The following is a 22075-nucleotide window of genomic DNA, read 5'->3' as shown; positions in this document are numbered from 1 at the left end:
CAGTGACTTGACCAACATCTGGATTTTCTTTGCACCCTTGGGCTGGGTTCTTCATGTTGCCATCATACTACAGTCGACTCCCTCGACTTGACTAAAACTTTTTATTTTTTTTGCAGGATCTCGCTAAATCTTTACATACTGAAGAATGTTGTTCTTTGATTTTTTTTTCTAGCCCTTTTTATTTCATTTTTTATATTCCTCTATCTCTTTTCTTTTCCTTTTTTTTTTTTTTTTTTTCCTTGCTTCGTTTTCGGGAAAAACAGGGCCAAAAATCTAGTCAGCGCAAAAAAAGAAACCAAACAAACCCAGCGAAAAACAATCACAGAACAACATTTTTCATGTCAAAAGATTCTACGAGATCCTACGAAGAAAAAAATTTCACCAAAAAAGCGATATATGCTCCTTTGGCGGGAAGCCCTTCAATTGTGTGAATATTGAATTTAAAAAATTGGCAAGATAAAAGGGAGCGTTGCACAGCCATTACAATGTACATTATTGTATATTTATATTGAAGCAAATTCTACTACATCCACGTTTCCCTCTTTTGAGATAAAATCTTGACCAGCAGTGCTCATCATGATCATGGATTTTTTAAATCTCGTAAAAAAAATTACTAAATATTTGAAATAGTTTACATTTTTGTCAATGACAAAGCACCACCACAGAGCAGAGATTAGAATATTTAATCGGGATGTCATTTTGTCATTGGCAATTTGTCAGATATTTTGTGTGAAAAGAGCAATTAAGAACTTCTTTTGTTTATTCTTTACGGAGAAAATTAAATCGGCAATTGTGTTTTCTTTGAGACTTTCCTCACCTTTTAATCTTCTTGAAGTGGTACAGATAAGCGAGAGAAAAGAGGCTTTCCCACTGCGAAAAAAACGTGACAAACAAATATTTACTTATTTTTGCAATTGGATGACAACACTGTTGCCAGAGGTTTCAAGGCTGACAATTGGCGAATCGTTTTGGGCGTAAAGGAAAAGGCGGGGACATATTTCACAGTTCGCGGCAGCACTTTTGAACTCACTCAGGGGTTCACTGAAACGCCACTGATTGGTCCTCTTCATATTAACCCGGCGCATAGCCAATCAGAGCACAAGATTTTGCCCCAGGCTGACGAAAAGTCAATAGGGGTTTATAATTCACAAAGGTGACATTGTATGTCTGGAAATTGCCTAGATTGAGTGTCGTGAAATTCCCCTTCGCCCGTGCTGCTACTGAAGATTACGAGCAAAACACGAGAGGGATCATGGAGATCTGCTGTTGTTCCCGTGCGAAGAAACACTGGGGAAGTTTTTCGTCTCTATTGAGACTTCTAGTTCTGTTGTTGGTTCTTCGCGGGGCTGTTAGCCAATCTCCGTGTTATTACGATCGGGATCGCAAGCTCCCCAAGAGATGCATGGCTCCTTTTGGAAATGCGGCGTTTACGAAGACAGTTATATCTAACAACACTTGTGGGAATCCACCGAGCCTCTTTTGTGTGCAAACGGGTGTTACTTCGCCCACGAAAGAATGCACGCTTTGTAATGCTTCGGATATTCGTTATCGCCATCCAGCAGTTTACATTACGGACATCAAGAATGATCAAAACAGAACTTGGTGGCAATCGGAGACATTGCTTGACAACCCGGACAAGACCGTAACTCTTACTCTTGATCTCGGAAAGAGCTATGATGTTTCGTATATCAGAATTCGTTTTCGATCGCCTAGGCCAGAATCAATGGCAATTTACAAGCGAACAAGCACTGATCGTAAAGCGCCATGGATTCCTTACCAGTATTTTTCGGGTTCTTGCGAGAAAACTTACAAGGTGCCAACGAGAGGTATTGTCACGCGGGAGAATCAACAAGTGGCCTTATGTACGAATGAATTCAGCAGTATTTCACCCCTAACTGGAGGAAATGTGGCGTTCACTACGCTAATGGGTCGGCCCGATAATCTGAATTTTGATAACAGCCCCGCGCTGCAAGAATGGGTAACCACAAGCGCGATCCGAATTGATTTGGATCGGATGAACACGTTCGGAGACGAGGTATTTGGAGATGCCAACGTCTTGCGTAGCTACTACTTTGCAATTATAGATCTGGCGGTTGGTGGACGCTGCAAATGCAACGGACATGCTGCGAGCTGTAATAATTATCAACTTCCCAACGGACGACAAGAGTTGAGGTGTGTTTGCGAACACAACACTGCTGGCGTTGACTGTATGGAATGTAGACCGTTATTCAACAATCGGCCGTGGGCCAGGGCTACGGAGGACAGTGCTAATGAGTGCCAAGGTGAGTACGATTCTTTTTTTTTTTTTCTTTTGATTTAGTCGCTTAACGGAGATTAACGATACGTAGGCCGGCGGTCTGGCCAGAAGCGCTTTACTAAGACGGCCGGGACGATCGGTTTTCATTGGCATTTAAACAGCGATCAAACGTTCTCTGCCTCGAAACTTTACTTCAGGTGAGACTGCTTGATTCCCAGCCTGTTTAAGACTTAAAGAAAACAAATTATTTTCTCCCGCAAAATAGCAACGCGGGTAGGTATCAGCGACCGGAAGTTGCCAATCTCGCCGGATATTCACGATTTCTTGCGGTTTTGGTATTCGTGACAGGGTGGGGAATTCCACAAAGACGCTTTGATCCTCAGGAATCCAGATTTGTTTTCTAGTGTTTACGTTTTAAAACAGCCACAGTTCCGTTAAGAATTTTTGAATTTTTTTGTGTTTCCTTTTGTAATATATTCCCTGGAAATTTACAAAACCATGTTCTTTTATATCTTGAAAGCTTATGAAAAATGCTGTGGGTACTATCATTTTACAAACTGAGCAGTCTTTCCTCCTCTGGTGTTAACACAAGTTCTTTTAAATGAAGAGTAAAGAAGACAATATAATAAGCTTAATATACAGAGATGAAAAGAATGGATTTCTTGATTAGCAAGGCCGGTGGGGGTTGAACTGTTGATAAGTCTTAACAGCTGAGGAATATGCAGCTCAACTACTATTCTAGAACAGGACCCACCAAACCACAAAATAGATGGTGGTCTCTGCCTGCACCCACCTTCCTCAACTTCAAAAGATGGTGTCTTTATTGCATAGCCACCCCTCTATCCAGCAGTAAAAAATTGACCACATCTAAACCTCACCTTACAATGCTGACTCTTGCTAGCTGAGTATTTCGGTGTCAACTCAGACTTCAAAGCCAAGAACAAAATTTTGTCTCTAATGTTCATGAGATAGGTGATATCCTTGATAACCTCCTTTCCCTGACAGATTAAGGTGGGTCTTCTTCGAACAAAATTGTTATGACCATTTCCCTAAGGGAAAGTAGACTATAGATCAGTGAACTTGTATTCTCAAGGAAATTTAAGTGATGACAGACACATGAAACTTGAAATGTCGGGAGCACCTGGAGATGCGTGTTGAAAACTAGAGGCACTTGTCAAATTGCAAATTTAACCCAGACACTCCCAAGGAGGCAAACATTTAATTAATATTGCATTTTGTTAATTGTGGAAAAACTAGCAGCAAGCTCGGAAAGTACAGCTTGTTATCTCTCATTTGAATAGACACACTTTAGAATTTCATCCACCAACTGGAAAGGTAGAACCTCCTTGTACAACATTATAAATAGAGCCACAGAAGTGTAAGTTGCTTTTCAGCTTCATTTGAATGGTCACACACGTTTTTTTTAGTATTATTACTGAGGTGATTATAGAGATTCTGTTGATCTCATGGGTAGAAAATTGCATCATATCCTGCTATAATCACCTTGTGCAAGGTGATTGTAGTGGAGCACTGATTTTCAAAATGGTTGCTTAGCGAATCGATTTGTTGATGTTTCTGAGGAAGAAGTAAATATAATAAAAGAAAATGCAATTCTGAAAGGCACTTAAGATGCAGCTTAGTCCGGGTGACACTTTTCGAAGGTAAGATATGAAAGTTTGGCTAATATTAAAATACAAAAACTCTTGTAAATTGCAGTGGAAATGTTGTCTATGTCAATAACACGAAAACAATAAATTAAATGCGCACAAGATTTTCTTTATTTAACAGAATGGTTTAACCAACAATATGAATTTAAGACAGAATTTGAAAGAATGGAAGTAAACAAGTTGGAAAAAGGTCTCTAAGTTTCACATTTCAGTGAGGAGAAAAGACGGCAGTTTTTATAATCTGAAAACTAGTTTGTTGTCGGTTCAAGCCGCTCTAGACCACCATGTGAACTCACCACCAAGCAACAAAGAATTTTGATCTGTGGCAACTGTGGACTTGTTTAGTGAACCCAATAAAGGACTTAATTCCTACCTGAAGCAGCTTATCTTTGAGGGAAATTTATAAAAGTCTGTTACCCGGTGAGGCCATCAACAAGAAATTGTGCGACAAAGTGCTAACATGCATCATCCTTGAGTTTTACAGCAAACAGCCTGGTTCATCTCCATCTATTTTGGAAAACGGATCGGAGAAATCACTGAAGAACTCAAATGAATGCCTTTTCTCATTGAAACAACAGAGAAGTTAAAAATACTGACATACTGCTTGAGGTATGTGCAGTTTATCGATTGAACATATGATTTCGATTGAGCATGTGATTGGCAGACTGCGCGTCTCTGTTCATTGAAGCTTGACAATTTGAAATAAACAAACGAAATTGACAATTTTCGGACGGTTCTTGTTTTTCTCTGATAATCACCTTATACTAAAGCAATTATTTGCTGTAGGCTCAGTAAATATTGGTGAATATTCCCCTCCACTTCATCTCATTTTAAACATTAAAACAGGCATTGTTAAGAGTGGCTGTTAATGAGCTCACACTCAGTCAAGTCTCGGAGGGGGTGGGGTACTCCCATACAAAAGCTGTATGGGTATGTACCGCGGTCAAGGGTACGGTCTTCAAGCAGTTTAGTCTGGGATAGGGTATAGAAATCTAGGCTAGGTTTCCCAGGGGTTGACACTTTAAAAATGTGTTTTAGTTTATGTTGTACACATAAAAGATTTTGTTTTGGCTGGACTGTGGTAGTGACATCTGGAAAATAGCAAGTCTGGGATAGGAAAGGGATTTTCGGTCTTTAGTCTAGTATAGGGTTGCAAAATGCAGCGGAACGTGGTCTGGTTTTGGGTAAGCGTTTTAGAGTCCCAGCAGCACATCCCTACCCAGACATTTTTTGAGGTCCCCCCTCCCCTCCCTCCAGATAAGATCTCTACTATGTTTTTTTTCCAGTCATCTCTGCCCTGGGTTTTTCTGACTTCTGTCAAGCACTCTTATCCTTATCCCAGCAAGTGCTTCCTTCAGATGCAACATCGTAAAACATGACAGCATGTCTAAATATTTGACCTTCGTAACCTATCTTGTTTATCTAGTATTTATAAGACCCTGTTAATGTTTATAGAAAAATACAAAGGATGTCCTTTACTAGGATGCAGATATTTATAAAAAGAAAAAAATACCAGCTCTTGATACATCAGAAGATTAACCTCCAGGATACTATTGCCACATGTTTTTCTCGTCTGTTTTAAAAATTAATTTCTGAAGTGTTGAAGACAGAACTCTGTGGGTGCCAGACAGGAATGGTTATATGATACTGCTGCTAGGACTTTTTTGTGTGATACATTATACTAGTTAATATATATTTATTTATGCTGCTTAGCTAATTAGTGAAGTAAATAAACAACAGCTCTGCTGGCACTACTAACATTTGTAATGTTGTTGCATGTCCATAGCTCTAAATAGAATTCAAGCTACCTTACCTTTTAAAATATTAGCCCTAGTGCTGTCATTAATAGCCAGAAGGTGGCTATTACAGACAGCAACTACAGTAGAGATAGGTTAAGCCCTAATAGTGATCATGCAGCATCAAATTTCTCCTCATAATATCAATGCTTATTCGACCGATGAGGTCATATGATCACCCAAGGTGAAATGTCTTGATACTTTAATATAACTTCTCCACAGTAATTTTATAACAAAAGTATGGGGACAAGATACTAAGGATGGTTAATGGTTAATGGGTTAAAGGTTGACAAATAATTATTATAATTAAGAGATGGTTAGCATAAGTTTTGTTGTTTTGTCATGCAGGCTTTTGAATGCTGAGTGCAGACTGGCCCTATCTACATTGTGACATCTTAAACTAATTTCCTTTCTTGAATAAGAATTAAAAAGAACCATATGGGTTTTGTCCTTATTTCAGGTATTGAATAATTGCCTCTTAATTAGGTACAGGAAACATTTTAAAATACAGCTTCCCTATACCTTCCCTCAAATTATTGTCTTTCTTGAAAAATTATACCCATTTTTATGGTTTACATTGTTTACCTTTATGGTGCCAATATTCTACCTTAAACTTACAGCAGCCTAAAAAGTAATGCTCTTCATTATTGATCAATATTGATTATGAAAACCTGCTTCTAGGTAGCTGTTAATTTTGTTATCCCAAACAATCCCTAAGAAGTTCTGGTTTTATTCCTTTATTCAGAGTGCGACTGTAACAATTTAGCGGACAGTTGTGTGTTTGATGAGCAGCTTGGTTTTGGACGTTGTCTCAACTGCAAGAGAAACACTGCTGGTCCAAAATGTGAACGTTGCCGTGACAACTTCTTCCGTCTAACACCATCAGACGACTGTCAGGCTTGTAACTGCGATGCAGTTGGTTCTGTGTCCTTACAGTGTGATTCAGCAGGACAGTGCATCTGTAAGCCAGGAGTTACAGGTGTAAAATGTGACAAATGTCAAGCTGACCATTTTGGATTTTCACAGACGGGCTGTCGGTAAGTGGATAATGACCTGGCTTCAATGGAAGCAATACTCCTACTAAGCAATTTTTTTTATTATTTGGGCTAGGTTTTATATTTTTAAATTTACTTATGTTTCCTTTTTTAAAAAGGTAAAAGAATTCTCAAGTTTCAGGATGTTGTCAACAAATCCATCACATGAACAAAATTTACTCAGTCCACACATGTGCATCATGTACACTCTGTGTTTTTATTCTCTAATTACAAAAACCATGGCCATGTTCACTTACATGTAGATGTATTGTAATTATTGAATTTTTAATATGTTTTCACTGCATGCACTAATCAAAGAATATCTGAATAATTCTGGAAGAATACAGTCGTAGTGCTGGAACAAGTGGAATAGCCTCTTGGTTTCTGGTTTTAAACAAATTTGGGAAGACACCTGCAAAATGTTATTTGCACAAAGCATTCAAGGCCTATATTTTGTATCCCATTAACTCCAAAACCCCTTGTAAGGGATTTTCAGTAATTATTCTTATTCCAGACTACTCAAGACCAATGGACCCACCCCCCCCCCCTCCCCCCATTAGATACATTGGGCCAGTTATTTAAACAGCATCTAACTTAGACCGCGGCTTTAGACAATCTGTTTAGAAGTGGCTTATTTTAAGTAGGTAAATAGTTTTCTTGTCTGTCATGCGAGCTTTCTTGTTACCGTCAGCAGCAGCCAATGTTTAGATATGATTGCTGGCGAAGTTGAAAATAGCTTTTATTAATAGAATGTGGTTTTGTTAAACACCATCTAAACTGTCTTTTAATAACTGACACATTCATTCCTGTTCTGTTTCAGATCATGTCAGTGTTCCCCTGAAGGAACTGATCCCAGTAACACACAATGTAATGAAAAGGGAGAATGTTCATGCAAAAGGAATGTCATCGGTGCCAAATGTACACAGTGTAATACTGGCTTCTATGGCTTGGAGAGCTCTAACCCACACGGATGCCGACAGTGTTTCTGTTATGGACACACTGGGGTGTGTAAAGTGGCTGATGGTTATACTGGACGGAACATTTCAAACCAGTTCACATCAGGTCTGGAAGGCTGGACAGTTGTTAATGAACAAGGTGTGTTTGTCCTAGTATGTCTATACCAAGGAAATAAATGAAGATTGAATAAATAAAATGAAATAAATGGGAATTGCACAGTGGCATGTCCACAGAGTTACTCTTATCTATTGCTTCCCAGTCAAATTGGAATTTGGAAATGTTCATTTTTGTGGAGGGAGAAAAACCAGAGAACATGAGGGAAACCCTTGGAATAAGTATGAGAACCGACAACAAAACTCAACCCACAAAATTGAAGAGGTACTTGGAAAAAAGCCTTAAGTGACTTCTGATAAATTGCTAGATTCTCCTTCCAAATTGCCTTGTATTCTCTTGTGAAACAAAAGGAGAATTTGACCTTACATCAAAAGTCGCTTAGGGCCTTATTCCACGCACCCCTTCAAATAGCGTCATCACCAGGAATCAAACCCAAGTGACATCGGTGGGAGGGGAGTGCCCTTACCACTACACCATTCTTAATCCCAGTAAGGAAATACAATTGGATATTGCATCTCTCTGCTTCATTCATATAGCTGGTTTCCTGGTTGGTTTCATGATTCACAGTCAGCATGAGATTTGTTAACACAGAATTAAATTTTAAAAAAAACTGAGTAGATGAATAGATTTGCCATGATAAATTTAGTAAAGCTTCATAGGGATCTGCTTTAAACTTCAGATCTCTATGAAACTTCATAGTTTCACTAAATTGGGGGGATTTATTTCTGAACTTGTTTTTCAACTTAAATTTAAGAACATCCCATTAACCATGAATAATCTATTGCACTTATTGACTTGGATCAAGGGATCCTGGTCCTGGGTTCTTGTGGCCTATTTGCTTGCTTGGAGAATGGGGAGGGGGTGGTTCTTATTGTAAGCAACTAGAAGAAATTGTTCCTTATTTGCCTTCAATATACAGGCACAGATGTAACTGAACAGTATGCATTCCACCACTCTGAGGATTTCCTCGTCAGCGTGACAGCAGTGGGAAATGAAGTCCTGTATATGTCAGCACCACCAATGTTCCTTGGAAACGTTCGTAGTAGCTATGGACAGCTGTTTGGCTTCTCCTTCCGTGTCGCTGCCACTGAAGGTGTACGGGTTGGGCCCAGTGATGTCATTTTGGAAGGTGAAGGTGGTCTAAACATCTCCATAAGGCTTAATGCACAGAATAACCCTTTACCCACAAGTACCTTTCAAAACTATGTATTCAGACTTCACGAGGATCCTTCATTAGGATGGCAGCCAATGCTGAGAGGGTTCGACTTTCAGAAACTCTTAACCAACCTTAAGTCCATCAAGATACGGATGACCTTTGCGCCTCAGGGAACAGGATTGCTTGACGATGTGTTTCTTGAGTCAGCGGTCTATGACCCATCATCCCCTCTTAGTGTACCGTGGGTAGAAGAGTGCAGTTGTCCAGCGCCTTACACTGGTGATCATTGTGAACAATGCAGTGATGGGTATACCAGACAGACAGGAGCTGCTGACAAATATGGCCAGTAAGTTGATATTATGTTGTAGACTGTTTGAACCAGTTTAGTAATACATTTAACTGTTTCTGAATAAGCTTTGTTCAAGACAAAGGAAGACCAGCACCTTGTATCTAGGGTGTATTTGATTCATAGGGAGTTTTTTTTTTTTTTTATCAAAGTATGAGACTAAATATGGATCAACTTTTCAAGCCTGTGTCCTTACACTGTGGTTGCTGTCAGGCACATGAAGGAAGAGGGGCTCTGCAGGTCTGTCATTAAGTTTTAAGTCACCTGTCGCCTTTACCTTCACACCCATAACAAATCTGTTGCTTTGTGAGTAAATCATACCAACAACAGGCCAATTCACCCATAACATCAAGGTCGCATAGAACTAGCATACTCAGCCGTAACAAGTGTTACAGGTTACGGCCCTTAATGACAGCACTGGCTCTGTACTCAGTCTTGTATTTGCAGTCCTTTGTAAACCATGGAAAACTGAATGCAATATCACGAGTACACTTTGTATGGCACAGTTGTGGTTTGAGATCTGAAGTGGTAGTGACTTCCTCTTTGCCTTCTCCCCAGTTGCTCACTCAAAATCATAGCGGCCTTTGAGGGCCACAGTATTATCAGTGTACGCTGTCACATGTTACCCTCTTTAAATAAAGTCTCTTACTTACTTACTCCTGTGAGCCCTAGTTTTGCGTTCGTTCCTATACTCCGCCAGCTCGTATTCGCACTCCCTTGTAAAGAAGGAAGGAGACTGGAGGAAGCAGACCCTTCTCTTGTCATGCGATCACCATTTCTGATATTTTTTTTGTAAATTAAAGTTATAAGAATTTCAACTCTGGTTGAGCATATTTCGTTCTGAACCTGTCTGATGTTGCTCAATCACTGATTCAATTTTAACCAGATGGGAGTTTGAGAAAATTTATTAGATAGGTGCATATTTTTGGCACCTTTCTCATGCTGATGAGAGGGTAGAAGAAAGTGGCACTAGCATTCATTTGCTGGTTTGTTCCTGTCGTTTGCCCTGATAGCCATGTTCTTGTTTACCAGGTGTATTCCTTGTCAGTGTTATGGTCACTCAGACACATGCGACCCCACAACAGGCAAATGTGTCTGTCAGCACAACACCACTGGCGACAACTGCGACGAATGCTTAGAGGGTTTCTTTGGAAACCCAACTGAGGGTACTGAAGACGACTGCAAGCCGTGCCCATGTAACTTTGCGACCCGCTGTATCCTGATTTCAAAGAACATTCTATGTACAGACTGCCCCGAAGGACATGTGGGTTCTCTGTGTGAACAATGTGATGATGGTTACTATGGTGATCCAGAGGGCGTGCTGGGATTCCCCACAAGATGTCAGAAGTGTAACTGCAGTGGCAACATAGATGTAAATGCAGTTGGAAACTGCGATCCCCTCACTGGTGACTGCATCAAGTGTATCTACAACACCAGGAATGGTCCTTTGGAGAGATGTGAACTCTGTGCAGTTGGATTTTACGGAAATGCTACCAACTATCCAAAGCCACAGTGTACTGGTATGTTAATATTTGTACAGATTTTTCCCATTCAGGAAGTTCTTAACTGTAACCTTCAGTTTTCTCGCAGTCTACATGTACCAAAAGTTATTTTTAATTCCTTAATTTTTTAATTAACATTTCTCCAGGGCCCGGTTGTTTGAAAGCCAATTAATGCTAATCCCTCATAAGAATTAACCAAGGTTTTCATCTCGCTCATTGAAAATGTTTTTAAAAGCTAATATTTTAAGTTAACGGTCAAGAAAAGTGTTATTTAAAACTAGGGAACAAATCTTTTGAAGAGTCTTCATTGATTAGTAAATAAACTTGAATCAAAGTTCACGTTAACCCAGGATTAGCTTGATCAGGCTTCGGACAACTCAGTCCAGGAGTATAACTAGTAAGAGCAACTCAAAACATTAATATTGGTGTCCATGTATACCACTTTTGATGATTCAGAAGTTTTGTTTTGATTTGATATATATTGCAAATGTAGAAACATTTGTAAATGTCTTAAAACATTTGAAAAACACTTGTCATTGGTTTGTGTCTTGCAGCTTGTGACTGCTATAATCAAGGCACAGTAACGCCTCTTGGGCATAATCCTGCTGATCCTCTCCCTTGTGATGGTGAAGGCAAATGTTCTTGCCGGAGCAATGTTATTGGCGACAAGTGCGACAGCTGTCAGGACATGTATTGGAATGTGGGCTCTGGGTTTGGATGTGAGGAGTGCTTGTGTGATTCGATTGGCTCGCTAAACAATACCTGTGATGTCATAACAGGCCAGTGTCCGTGTAAGCCTGGGATTACTGGCAGGACTTGTGATAAGTGTCAGTCTGATCATTATAGCTTCTCTGATCAAGGCTGTGAACGTAAGTAGCATTGTAATGATCTTATCTTGAAACATAAACAGGACTACTTTTAGGAATCATATTTTATTAGGTCAGCTGAACTGTGGAACTCCTTACGATCCCACTCAAGGATGTTTGCACTTATTGTTTTTGAACATCCTTATCGCGCACATAATTAATGTTGCAATGTCAAGCTACATCATGCACAAGCTTATTGGGCTCCTAACTTCTTTTGGTTTCTTAGACAACGGCCTTGCAGTGACCCCCCCCCCTCCCCCTCTTTTTTTTCTAATTCTCTACAGACTGTGAAAAAATGAAAAAAAATCTCAGTTAGAGAAGTTGTATGAACCTTCACAAAACAAGTGGCATGAGTGTTTCTTTGTGTATTTTACCCATCAGTGATCTAGATCTAGGTGATGTAGATCCCCTGTCATTTTGCACCTTGTTTATGGTTCATGTTTGATTCTTTTTGCTGTTTCCTTCCTCTTAGCATGCTTCTGTAATCCACAAGGCTCTCTTAATGAGAGCTGTGATGAGTTTGGTGTGTGTAACTGCAAGCCAGGAGTCCTAGGAATCAAATGCGACTCCTGTGCAGAAAACAAGCATAACTTGACTGCTGGTTGCGTTGGTAAGTGTTGTAACTAGCTTTGTCACAATCCCCTCCCTCTTTGAAATAAATTCTTCTCCCCCCCCCCCCCCCATGAATGAGTGTTTGCCTCCTTTTGACTGCATATCTGCACCCCGTTGCAGCAAATCTAATCTAATCTATTTCGTTATCTGAAAATCAAAGTAATTGTGTTGTCCTGATCTGCAGAGAAACCTTGTTTCAGAGTAAAAAGGAAACATGAAAATATTTTGGCAATTAGTTAATTGTGAAACAGAAAGATGATAAAATTTAATGTTCTCAGTGCATGTTACAGTTCTGTGCAGGTGTTTTAGTCCAAAAAAGTTAATTTGCAGCATTGCCAATCAGTCGGTCACACAAAATTATGGCATGGTAGCTCAATGCTGTTTCTAATTTCGCCTCTTTGATTGTCTTGAAGACATAACAGGCAAACTATAGAATCCTTAAACCAAAGAAAACACATGTACCACTTTTGATATCTTTTGCCCCCTCTGTAGGATGTCCACCATGTTATGACCAAATCCAAAAACTGGTTAACCGCCTGCGAATAAACCTCCGTCGTCTTGTGAAGATCACTAAACACTTCAATGGGAGCTCTAGTGGTGAGCTGGTTGTGGATCTAGACTTTGAGAACCGTATAAAGGAACTAACAGCGGGTGTCAACAAACTTCTGAACAAAGCAGAGAAGTCCAATTCAACAGACCGTCATCTTCAGGGACAGCTTGAACTCTTGGACGAACGTGTTGTTAAAATCACTGAGGTTTTGTCTGATGTGTCGAACAGTACAAACGCAACAGAAGAAGTTGTAGCCAATGCAGTTGAGAGCATTTCAGAAGCTGAGGCATCAATCAATCGATCACGTGTATTGCTTGACGAGGCAGAGAAACTGTTAATGATGGAAGGAGCAGTGGCATTAAATGAATCCATACATGCAGCAAACAGCTCCAGCAGGCAAAGCACAAGGATGGCAGTGATCTTGAATGAGGTATTGTACATTGTAGAATCTTTTTACAGATGTTCATTGTTAGTTGTGCAATGTTGATTTGTTGGCGAATGTTTCCAAAATTTCTGGTTGGACTTGCAAGCTCTTTACCAGCTGTGTGATGACTTACACTTAAACAAAAACCATCCTGAGAAAAATAGACCGTACGCCAAAATGGCTACCTTTTTAATATCCTTTTGTTCGTATTAAAATTAGTCCTTCTTACCTCGTTCTTAAGCTCAAAAATCAAACTAATATTTTACCTTGATGGAGGCAAGAAGGGCTAATTTGAATGCAAACAAAAGAGCTTTAAAATGGGAGCCATTTTGGCATAAGGTTTATGTCAATGGGTGTATTCTATGTTTATACGGTGGTAACTATTATTAGTTTTGTAGATAGTTTTTTATTATGTCAAATTTCTAATTTGTCTAGACCAACCTGCTTACACTCACATATCTGTGTGTCCTTCTTCCAAGCTTATCACAAGGTTGTATTAATTTTGTTTTTGTAGACAACTGCTCTTGCAGACAGACATGAAAGGGAAGCAAAGGTCATCTCAGAAAAGGCCAGCGAAACACTCAACAAGTCCAAACAAGCTTTCAGTGCCACAGAGGAAGCAGTGCAGGCGCAGAAAAAGACATCTGAGGGGATAGAAGAATTGCTAAAGAAACTCAACAAAACCATAACACTGCATGAACAGGCGGAAAGCGCTGTCAAACGGTCCCGTGATGACTCAAAGAATGCACTGGATGAAGCAAACGAGTTGTATGAGAATGGAACTGCACCTCTTCCTGACCTAGGGCTGTTAGAAATGCAAGGTAATACACTAGCAAGGAGTTTTTAGACGTTTTTAGGCTTTTAGACAAATTTTGTAAATTAATATATAACCTACACGCAATTTTCTTTCTTTATTTTATTTTTTTTTAGGGATTTGTACCTGGTTTTTAACATATTATTGTACAGTGTCCTCCATTAGCTTATAGCTAAAAATAAAGTATTCATTCGTTCATTCATTCATTCATTCATTCATTCATTCATTAAATGGATCAAGAATGAGGGGTGTTGTGAAACAAGGTTCTTAAAAAGAATTCCAACAAATAAACGAGTGAGGATAGGTGTAGGGTTTTCCATCAGTTTTAGGGCAGATGACTATAAGGGAAGCAGTAGACACAATTTTTTTCTTACCAGAGTGCTACCAATTTCAGTGAAAGAAGGTTAAATTTAGATAATACAACTTGATACAGATAGTTCATTTATCCACTAAGGGTTCTGTAGAAGAAGGGTGTTTGTGACGATGTGGCCTTTACCCTTTAATCTCCAGCTAACAGTGATCAGCATCAAATTTCTCCTTGTAACATCAATGCTTATTCAATCCCTGAGGTCATGAGAATTAAGGATATGATCACCCAAGGTGAATTTTCTCGATATTTTAAGTAACTTCTCCCCAGTACTTTTTAAAGAAAAGTATAGGGACAAGATAGGAGAATTTGTTCTTTGAGATTGAGGGTTAAAGAACAAATTTCTCCAACTTTAGAACCCCTGAAAACTCATAAATATTCAACATTCTCTCTCAGCAAAACTAAACACCTCTAAAGAAGAAGTTGCTAACGCATCCACGAGAGCCCAGGAGATCCTTGATGCCCTTGAGACTTTAGTAGAGAGTTTTAACACGAAGGAGGAAGATGTCAGGAAGAAAATGGCTGAGTGGCCAGGCCTGTTCAAAAGACTAGAGGACCTGTTAGCGAACGTGACTGATGCTAATAACACTGCACATGACGCTGTAACTCGAGGGGAAGAGACACTGAGAAAGGCTAAGGACTTGTTGGAGAGACTTAAGGTAAGGAACAGTATTTTTTCTGTTTCCTTTTGATCATGTGCTGTTGCGGTTGTGTTGTGGTTATTGCGTTACAGCTCAGTGGCCCGAGGCCTACAGCCACTGCCATCCTGTTGTGTCCTTAGACAGTAATCTTTGCTGTACGGAGAACGAAATAAGCTTTTAGCATCTAATAAAAAGTAAAGCGTTACAAGCAACAGTACTTCGAGTACAGTGTAGCCGTTTTCAATTGAGTGTCGAAAGTAATTTCGCGTTTGCCTTGATTTTGCTTTAATGCGCTTTGTGAATTCCGCCATTTTTTCAACCAATGGGATGCTATACCAAAACCAATCGTGACTTGCTCGCGCGCGTTTTCCCGCGTTTGACGCTGGTTACATGTATTTGCTTCGAATTCGGATTGGTTCATTGTGCTATTTGTGCCTGTTTTGATTGCTGTGAGTAATTACCTGCTCATTTTAGGGTATGTTACACTAGGCAACGATTCGTGCAACTTGTGTCGCAACAAAAGTGCGAGACAAGTTGCAAGAAAAATTCCCCAGTGTAACAGAGCGTTTATGGTTTCATGCCGCAGCAGCCAGCCCGAGTTCGAATTTATCTTCACCTTTGTTTCCAGAAATTCAATGAAGTCATCGACAAGTCCAAAGCAGAAGCTGATCGAGCAGAAGCAAATATACCAGAAATTGAACGGCTAATCAACTCGGCAAACAACAAGTCAGACGAGGCTAATGCTAATCTAGGCGATGCACAAGAACGCACGGAACAAGCCCAGTCCACAGCCGAGGAGGCACGTGACATAGCAGAGAGAGCAAAACAGGTGAGTCCAGCCAACTGTGATGCATTGAAAGTAGAAAAAATGAAATGCTTGTTTAGTGTAGTGAGAGGTGCAGAAGTGTAAAGGTTAGTCTCCGAGACTTGATCAAAAGATCGGAGGATTGGTGTTTTGAGGATTGTTATGATGTCGTATTGTTTCTGGAAAGAACTACTAGGGAGAGGGAACAGCTCGCTGAGGTATCCCTTCAATGCATTAGCATCTAGACCACGGCGAGTAGTATGGTTTATTCTAGAGTGTGGAGCTGCGAGATTACCGCAAATAAAATTATATTGGCACATAAAATTCGCACAAGTGTGTTGGAACGTGGCGCACAAATTTTTCCAAGAAAAGCTATGTTTTCATTGCAAAGAGGTTTGACAACAGAATCAGTTCTTTTTGTGAACATGGTTATATTATATACAGATCATTATCCGCTGCGCTTCTCAAAGCGCTTAGCTACAGGTTTAATCCAGCTATCAAGGCAGCTTATAAAAAGTTCCGGACCATATCTCAAAATGTGAATTTACTCCACTAATTTATCGTTAATTGTTACGTTCTGTACCAGAAACGGAAAAATCTTGGGCCCTTTTTCGTGAAAAATCTCTAAGCGAGGCCTAATGAGCACTCGGAAACCAATTTCTATAATAAAGCCGATATAAGGAACACTTCACGTAGCTTCCTGCTTAAGAAATCTTTCCCAAGCGCTGACACTGATGAACCAACTGGCTATCTTGAACTCCTGCGCTCGTCTGTTCCGGCGAAAGCCGATTAACGCTAATCCCCGATTAAAAATTAACCGCGGTTTTTATCTCCCTTATTGAAAATGGCTAGTGGAAAAGAAAAATCAGTCAAAACTGAGGAACAAAAATCGTTTTGAATCGTTTTAAACTGGAATCAAAGTTCACGTTAACCCTGGATCAGCTTAATCGGGCTTTGAACAACTGGGCCTGTTTCTTACAGTAAGCTACTACTGGTTATCTTGAGCAAGAAACCTCTTTTAAAACTTTAAAGTGCATCAAAGGACATACGAAAAGCTACGCAAGATGCACCGCTACTGTTCACGGTTAATTTACTACTGGCTCAGTACTACTCTAGCTCCTGTTTTCTCTAGCAATTTTTCGACATCCTTTATTGACAGAGTCATTAACCTGGCAGCGCTATTTAGAACGAACTGTATTTGCTATTTTGATCGCCCAAAACATAAGCCATTACAATGATCAAGCTTTGTATTTGAAGTAACAAAGGAAGCGTGTCAGAATCATAGTGTTATCGTAGCGTAACATTTGTCAAATGCGCGCAGTATCTCTCGTAGGGAAAAAAGCAGATTTTTGGGATTGTGTAACCCGCCAATCAAAAACTCACAGCCGTGACAAATATAACGCCAATGTTCTTTACGAAAGTAGAGGGCACCATGGACGCGTTGGCAACGTGCATATACTTTCCATCGAAAGAGTGGGTGATGCTAAGGGATGGGGATTGGGGGAGCAGGGATGGCACAGTGGTTAGAGCACTTGCCTCCCACCATTGAGGCCCGGGTTCGATTCCCGGACTCGACGTCATATGTGGGTTGAGTTTGTTGTTGGTTCTCCTCCTTGCTCCGAGGGTTTTTCTTCGGGTTCTCCGGTTTTCCTCCCTCCACAAAAACCAACATCTCCGAATTCCAATTCGATCCGGAATCCGAGGGCCACAGGTTTGTCAGTCGTCAGACTGTTAAGTGTCACCCTCGTTAAACAAAGTTGATTTTTTTTAAATTTATTTTAATGGAATTTCTATTAGAAGAATTGGCCGCTGGAGCTTTGGTTTTACAAAAATGGTGCTTTTATTTCAAAACAGAAAGCTGAAATGATCAAGAAAGAAGCAGAGGAACTTCAAATCCCTGAAGACAATGTAACGGAAACGGTGACAGAAGCAAACGATAAGCTGACAGGGTACAAGGAGGACGCCGAAGAAGAAAGGGAAAACATCGCAAAGGCGCTTAACAAGACCGAGACAGCTAGTGCCGCGGCAAAGAGAGCGCGTGAAAAAATCAAGGAAGTTCTCGACAAACTGTTAGCGCTGTGGAAAGAGATAGAAGGCGTGGGCACAGTGAATATCTCCAGGCTGGAACAGCTTGACAACCAGCTCAATAACGTTTCATTGCGTGCGCTCGACCGTGAAGTAATGGGAGTGGAAAACACCAGCGTTGTGATAAAGGAAAAAATCAGGTTGTTTACCGTCGATCTACAGAGATTGCGAGCAGAGAAGCAAAGGCTTCAAGAAAGGTATATAAAGCTTCCCAAGGTTTGCCCTCGAGTAACGCCAGCACCTGAAGGACCGTGAGCCAAACAAACAAAGTTGGTTATTTAGTTTATATTTATATTTGGCAACTGTCACTGTTATTTTTTAAGCTTTTTTGTATAGTTACTTGGACTTATATTCTAAAAAAAAAAACTTTCTTTGAATCAGTAATATAAAAAATTGCGCTAAAATTCAGTTCATGTTAAAAAATTACCCCTTACATTTTGGCATAACCCTATCATAATCAATGTTTGTGCATCGCTAGAGCCGTTTGTTACCATGGCAATAGGATGTTACGTGAGCAAAGATGTTTGCGAAGTTATTGTAATCCTCTGCAGAGTGATTTTCATATCCTCGAGCATTTGCAACTGTGGAGGGTATTGAGATTGTCTTCTCTGAAGTAAAATGTAGACAGTTGGACTCCACCAAGTTCAAGTTACCATAATATAATATCAATTTTTACACCACCAACGTATCCTTAAATCTAAAGCTGCGTATGAGAAGTTCAAGCATCTTGGGTCTTATGACTAAACACCCTCTAAAATCTGCAAAGGGTGACCCACCAAGACCTCGCAAGGCCCTGGTTCCGGTTTATTCTAGAAATTAACACCATTCAAAAACGACTGAACGCAAGGCCAAATGGCTGAAATTCTTAAAAGGATTTCTCTATGGAGAAATCCCAGGTTGCCCGTTGATTTAATAGAGAGGTTAAGCACCACGTTTACGGCAAACGGCAAACGTGGGGTTCGCGTTTATGTTTTCTTGAAAATATGAGTACGTAGATGAAAATAGTACAAGATAATTCTGGCCTTTAATTCTAACGCAAAACACTCAATTTTACTGAGAAACTGAAAGCAGCGAGCGGCAAATGAAGGATAAACATGGTCACGTGGTCATTTCTGCCTTTTCCCTTTTGCCGCAAACGTGATGCTTAATCTCTCTAATGCTACGTGTATTATACAGAAGAAGATTCAATACCTTTAAAGGACGGCGCCTCCTAATACAGGTATTGTTGCCCAGTTTGTTGGAATCCAAAAAGAAAATCAGAGGTAACGGATTTCAACAACCCTTGCTAAGATCTGTTTTTCTCGCATAGTCCTAAACCGCGCAAAATATCTTGTGTTTCAGTAGGCACCCGAGATGCGCAGAACGTATGCGCAATACTTATAAGGATAAGATAAGACAAGATAAAAACTTTATTAACGTGTCAATGCCTTATAGTCTGGGAAAATCCCATTCTAATTTAGGGACAACGGCTTTGGAGGCACCGTCTTTAATAACTCTGCTGTTGCTACGTGTTATATATATGAAAAGTGTTCACTACAGGGAATGGAGTAGACTTTTAAATAGGGCTATTTCTACGAGGGGAAAATCAATCTCAGATAGCGGATAAAAGAATTGCCATTCATACGAATGCATTTTGCGTATACACGAAGTATTGGCATAATTGGCTTAGAACTTTATTCGCTAAGCGTGGATTATTAATCACTCTCGAATAAACAGCCCTAAAATATCTACATTGGAAGGGACTTTTAGTTTTAAAATTTCCAGCGTTTAGGTTTTTTAATTAAATATTACCTTTTTTAAGATATGTTAACAAAAAGGGAGGTTATGTTCTAGGCTTAAATAACGATTTATTTTCTGTGATCAGTATTTCAATGGAAAAGTCGTATTTTAAAATCATTCAATTTTATCACGATCTAAATCAACTTACGACAGGAGGAAATGTGTTGCAAAGTTTGAAATTTTGAAAACCGAGACTTTGGAGGACGGTTAACTTTCTTGGGGACCATATGATCCGCTCCACTCATCCTTTTTAGAGAGATTGCTTCCACACATACTCCTGTACTGACATAAATCATTGGAAGCGTTCTAGTTGCTTCTTCCGATGTTTATATGTAATTGTTTTGAAAACCCCAATCATCGCTTGTATCTGGACGTACGGCCGAACCGTATAAAGAAATTTCGTTGACCATTTTTGCGATCCACGTATTAAAAATAATTCTGTTTAGCCTTGTCGAAAATCCCTCGTAGTTCTGGGCGCGTTTGCGATCCTTGACGTGAGGGCGAGAAGCCTTTTTATGCAAGAAATGTCAATTTTTAATGAAAACGACCTTGTGGACTGGGCCTTGGAAAGTACTGTACAGACCAAATACACGTGCCCGTTCATTTTGTAATCAATGCCCGACCATATAAGTTCGTTTGGGGATTTCGTCCCTTTTCCCTTTGCTTACTATATTTATTAGCTTACATTAAGCAGGTTCGTATGAGGAATCTTTAGACTTGCGCGAACGTTTGGTTGCATTGGCGATATTTTCGACAGCACCTAGTTAATGTTAAATAATCAAGGCCTGTTATTTTAAAGTTTTAGCTTCCCGAAAACAAAATAGTTACACCTGAACGGTCAACCAATCAGAACTCGAAGCAAGTGAATGCATTCGTTGGCTAAGTGTCCAAGAATGTGCTTCAGCAGAGTCAAGTTGCTCTTGATCAGTTGACAGAGCGCTTTTCGGTTGAGTATCGAAAGTTATTTTGTGTTTGCTTAGGTTTTGCTTTATTTCACTATCTGTTTGCTTAAAAAAAAACTGGCGCCACTTTTTTCAACCAATCAGAAGCCAGTTCAATTCCGATTCCGACCGTGACGTCCTCGCGCACGTTTTCCGTGCTTGACGCTTGTTATGTACATATTTGCTTCAAGTTCTGATTGGTTTATTTCGTGATTGTTTAGGGCGATTGATTTGGTTTGGGTTTCACGGCATTCAGATGAAGGCTAAGCCTGTTTGTTGTGCGTCGCGGATTGCATTCCTTAGTCTAACGCCAAAATAAAAAGTTTCAACGGAGAAACCGAACTCGTTTTAGTTACGGTTTTCTGTGCGGTACCAAACAGTTTTTGCGGCAGCGAGCGCACAATGCAGCAACAAATTGCTTTACCTTAAGTTGATCCATATCCAAATTCTGACTTATTACCCTATTAGTGCAAATGTATATCTAGAATACTCTGTATTTAAATGTAATGTAATCGCAAATCATCTACCAAGCCTGTTTCCTTTTAACATATACCTTTGCTTCGCAAATAAATGCCAGTTTGCTATCCCATTGTCGCATTTGTGCAGCATGATAGTACATAAAACACAATGGACGGGGATTTCGCGCGCATCGGCTGAAGGCCAATCAACGCTGAGAGATGTCAAGAGGCTCTTCTACTCCGACAAACCAATCCGTATAAACCCTCAGCTTCCAACAACATCCCGCTTTTCAAGCTCAAAATCTGGATTCCCAGCATAAGAAAAATTGTGGGTGAACTAGCTTGACACCTTGCCGTGCTTTTGGTTTCCTCGTGCTTATCTCACAGCGGTTCCCACAAGTGAAATGAACACAAGGCGGTATACACATGTGCAGTGTAATAATCTCATTCTCGACCCCAGAGCCTCTCCGCTTGACTGCGTCATACGCCATCCTCGTTCCCAGAGCCTACGATCTTCTGGTCAGCGGTTGGATCGTAGGCCCTGGTAACAGCCGTTACCGGATGTCGTGAATTTCACGACATCTGGTAGCGCACGCTCAGTGTGATAAATTACCATTGCGTTTGCTCAGTATTATTATTGCTCAGTACTGCTCAGTATTAGGAAGTAAAGACAAATGCGCAGAAGCGTAGCATTTTTCACCTTATAGCGCATCAGGTTTTCGACAGCCAATGAAAAAAAAGATATTTTTGGATGGACCCAGAGCCACTCGTTCAACAATTAAAAAAAAAAACCGTTGGGGCTCTGGGGACGAGAGTGGTCATACGCCAATCTCGTTTCCAGAGCCCTCGTTACCCTTGTTCCCGCTCTGCTGGACAAGGGTAACGAGGGCTCTGGGAACGAGAT

General features: G+C 40.1%; 1 protein-coding gene across 2 annotated transcripts; it reads left to right on the top strand.

Moving 5' to 3' along the window:
* The first annotated feature begins 378 nt into the window (after positions 1-378).
* On the top strand, positions 379-21297 carry LOC146487017 (laminin subunit gamma-1-like). Of its 2 annotated transcripts, XR_014858385.1 has the most exons (13): positions 379-2282; positions 6466-6757; positions 7575-7849; positions 8745-9327; positions 10360-10847; positions 11384-11698; positions 12168-12305; positions 12800-13287; positions 13796-14102; positions 14859-15121; positions 15732-15932; positions 17763-18950; positions 18982-21297. XR_014858385.1 is itself a non-coding variant. In XM_085091518.1 (12 exons), the coding sequence occupies exons 1-12, from the start codon at positions 1253-1255 to the stop codon at positions 18246-18248; spliced, it is 4866 nt and encodes a 1621-aa protein (XP_084947644.1). In that variant the 5' UTR covers positions 379-1252; the 3' UTR covers positions 18249-21297. The 2 variants fall into 2 exon arrangements, 1 of the variants encoding a protein (XP_084947644.1); XM_085091518.1 differs by having other exon boundaries at positions 17763-21297.
* Positions 21298-22075: the final 778 nt, after the last annotated feature.

This window comes from Pavona decussata, unplaced genomic scaffold (assembly GCF_977016875.1).
Source record: "Pavona decussata unplaced genomic scaffold, jaPavDecu1.1 SCAFFOLD_19, whole genome shotgun sequence".
Classification (NCBI taxonomy): Eukaryota; Metazoa; Cnidaria; class Anthozoa; order Scleractinia; family Agariciidae; genus Pavona; species Pavona decussata.
The sequence above is the reverse complement of the archived record's forward strand: the minus strand, read 5'-3'. Positions and strand labels throughout refer to the sequence as shown.

Excerpts from the sequence above, each read along its gene's own strand:
- LOC146487017 (XM_085091518.1), top strand. The coding sequence starts at position 1,253 with ATGGAGATCTGCTGTTGTTCCCGTGCGAAGAAACACTGGGGAAGTTTT. Across the intron at positions 2,283-6,465 it reads CAGTGCTAATGAGTGCCAAG|AGTGCGACTGTAACAATTTA; the intron begins GTGAGTACGATT and ends TCCTTTATTCAG. Across the intron at positions 10,848-11,383 it reads TCCAAAGCCACAGTGTACTG|CTTGTGACTGCTATAATCAA; the intron begins GTATGTTAATAT and ends TGTGTCTTGCAG.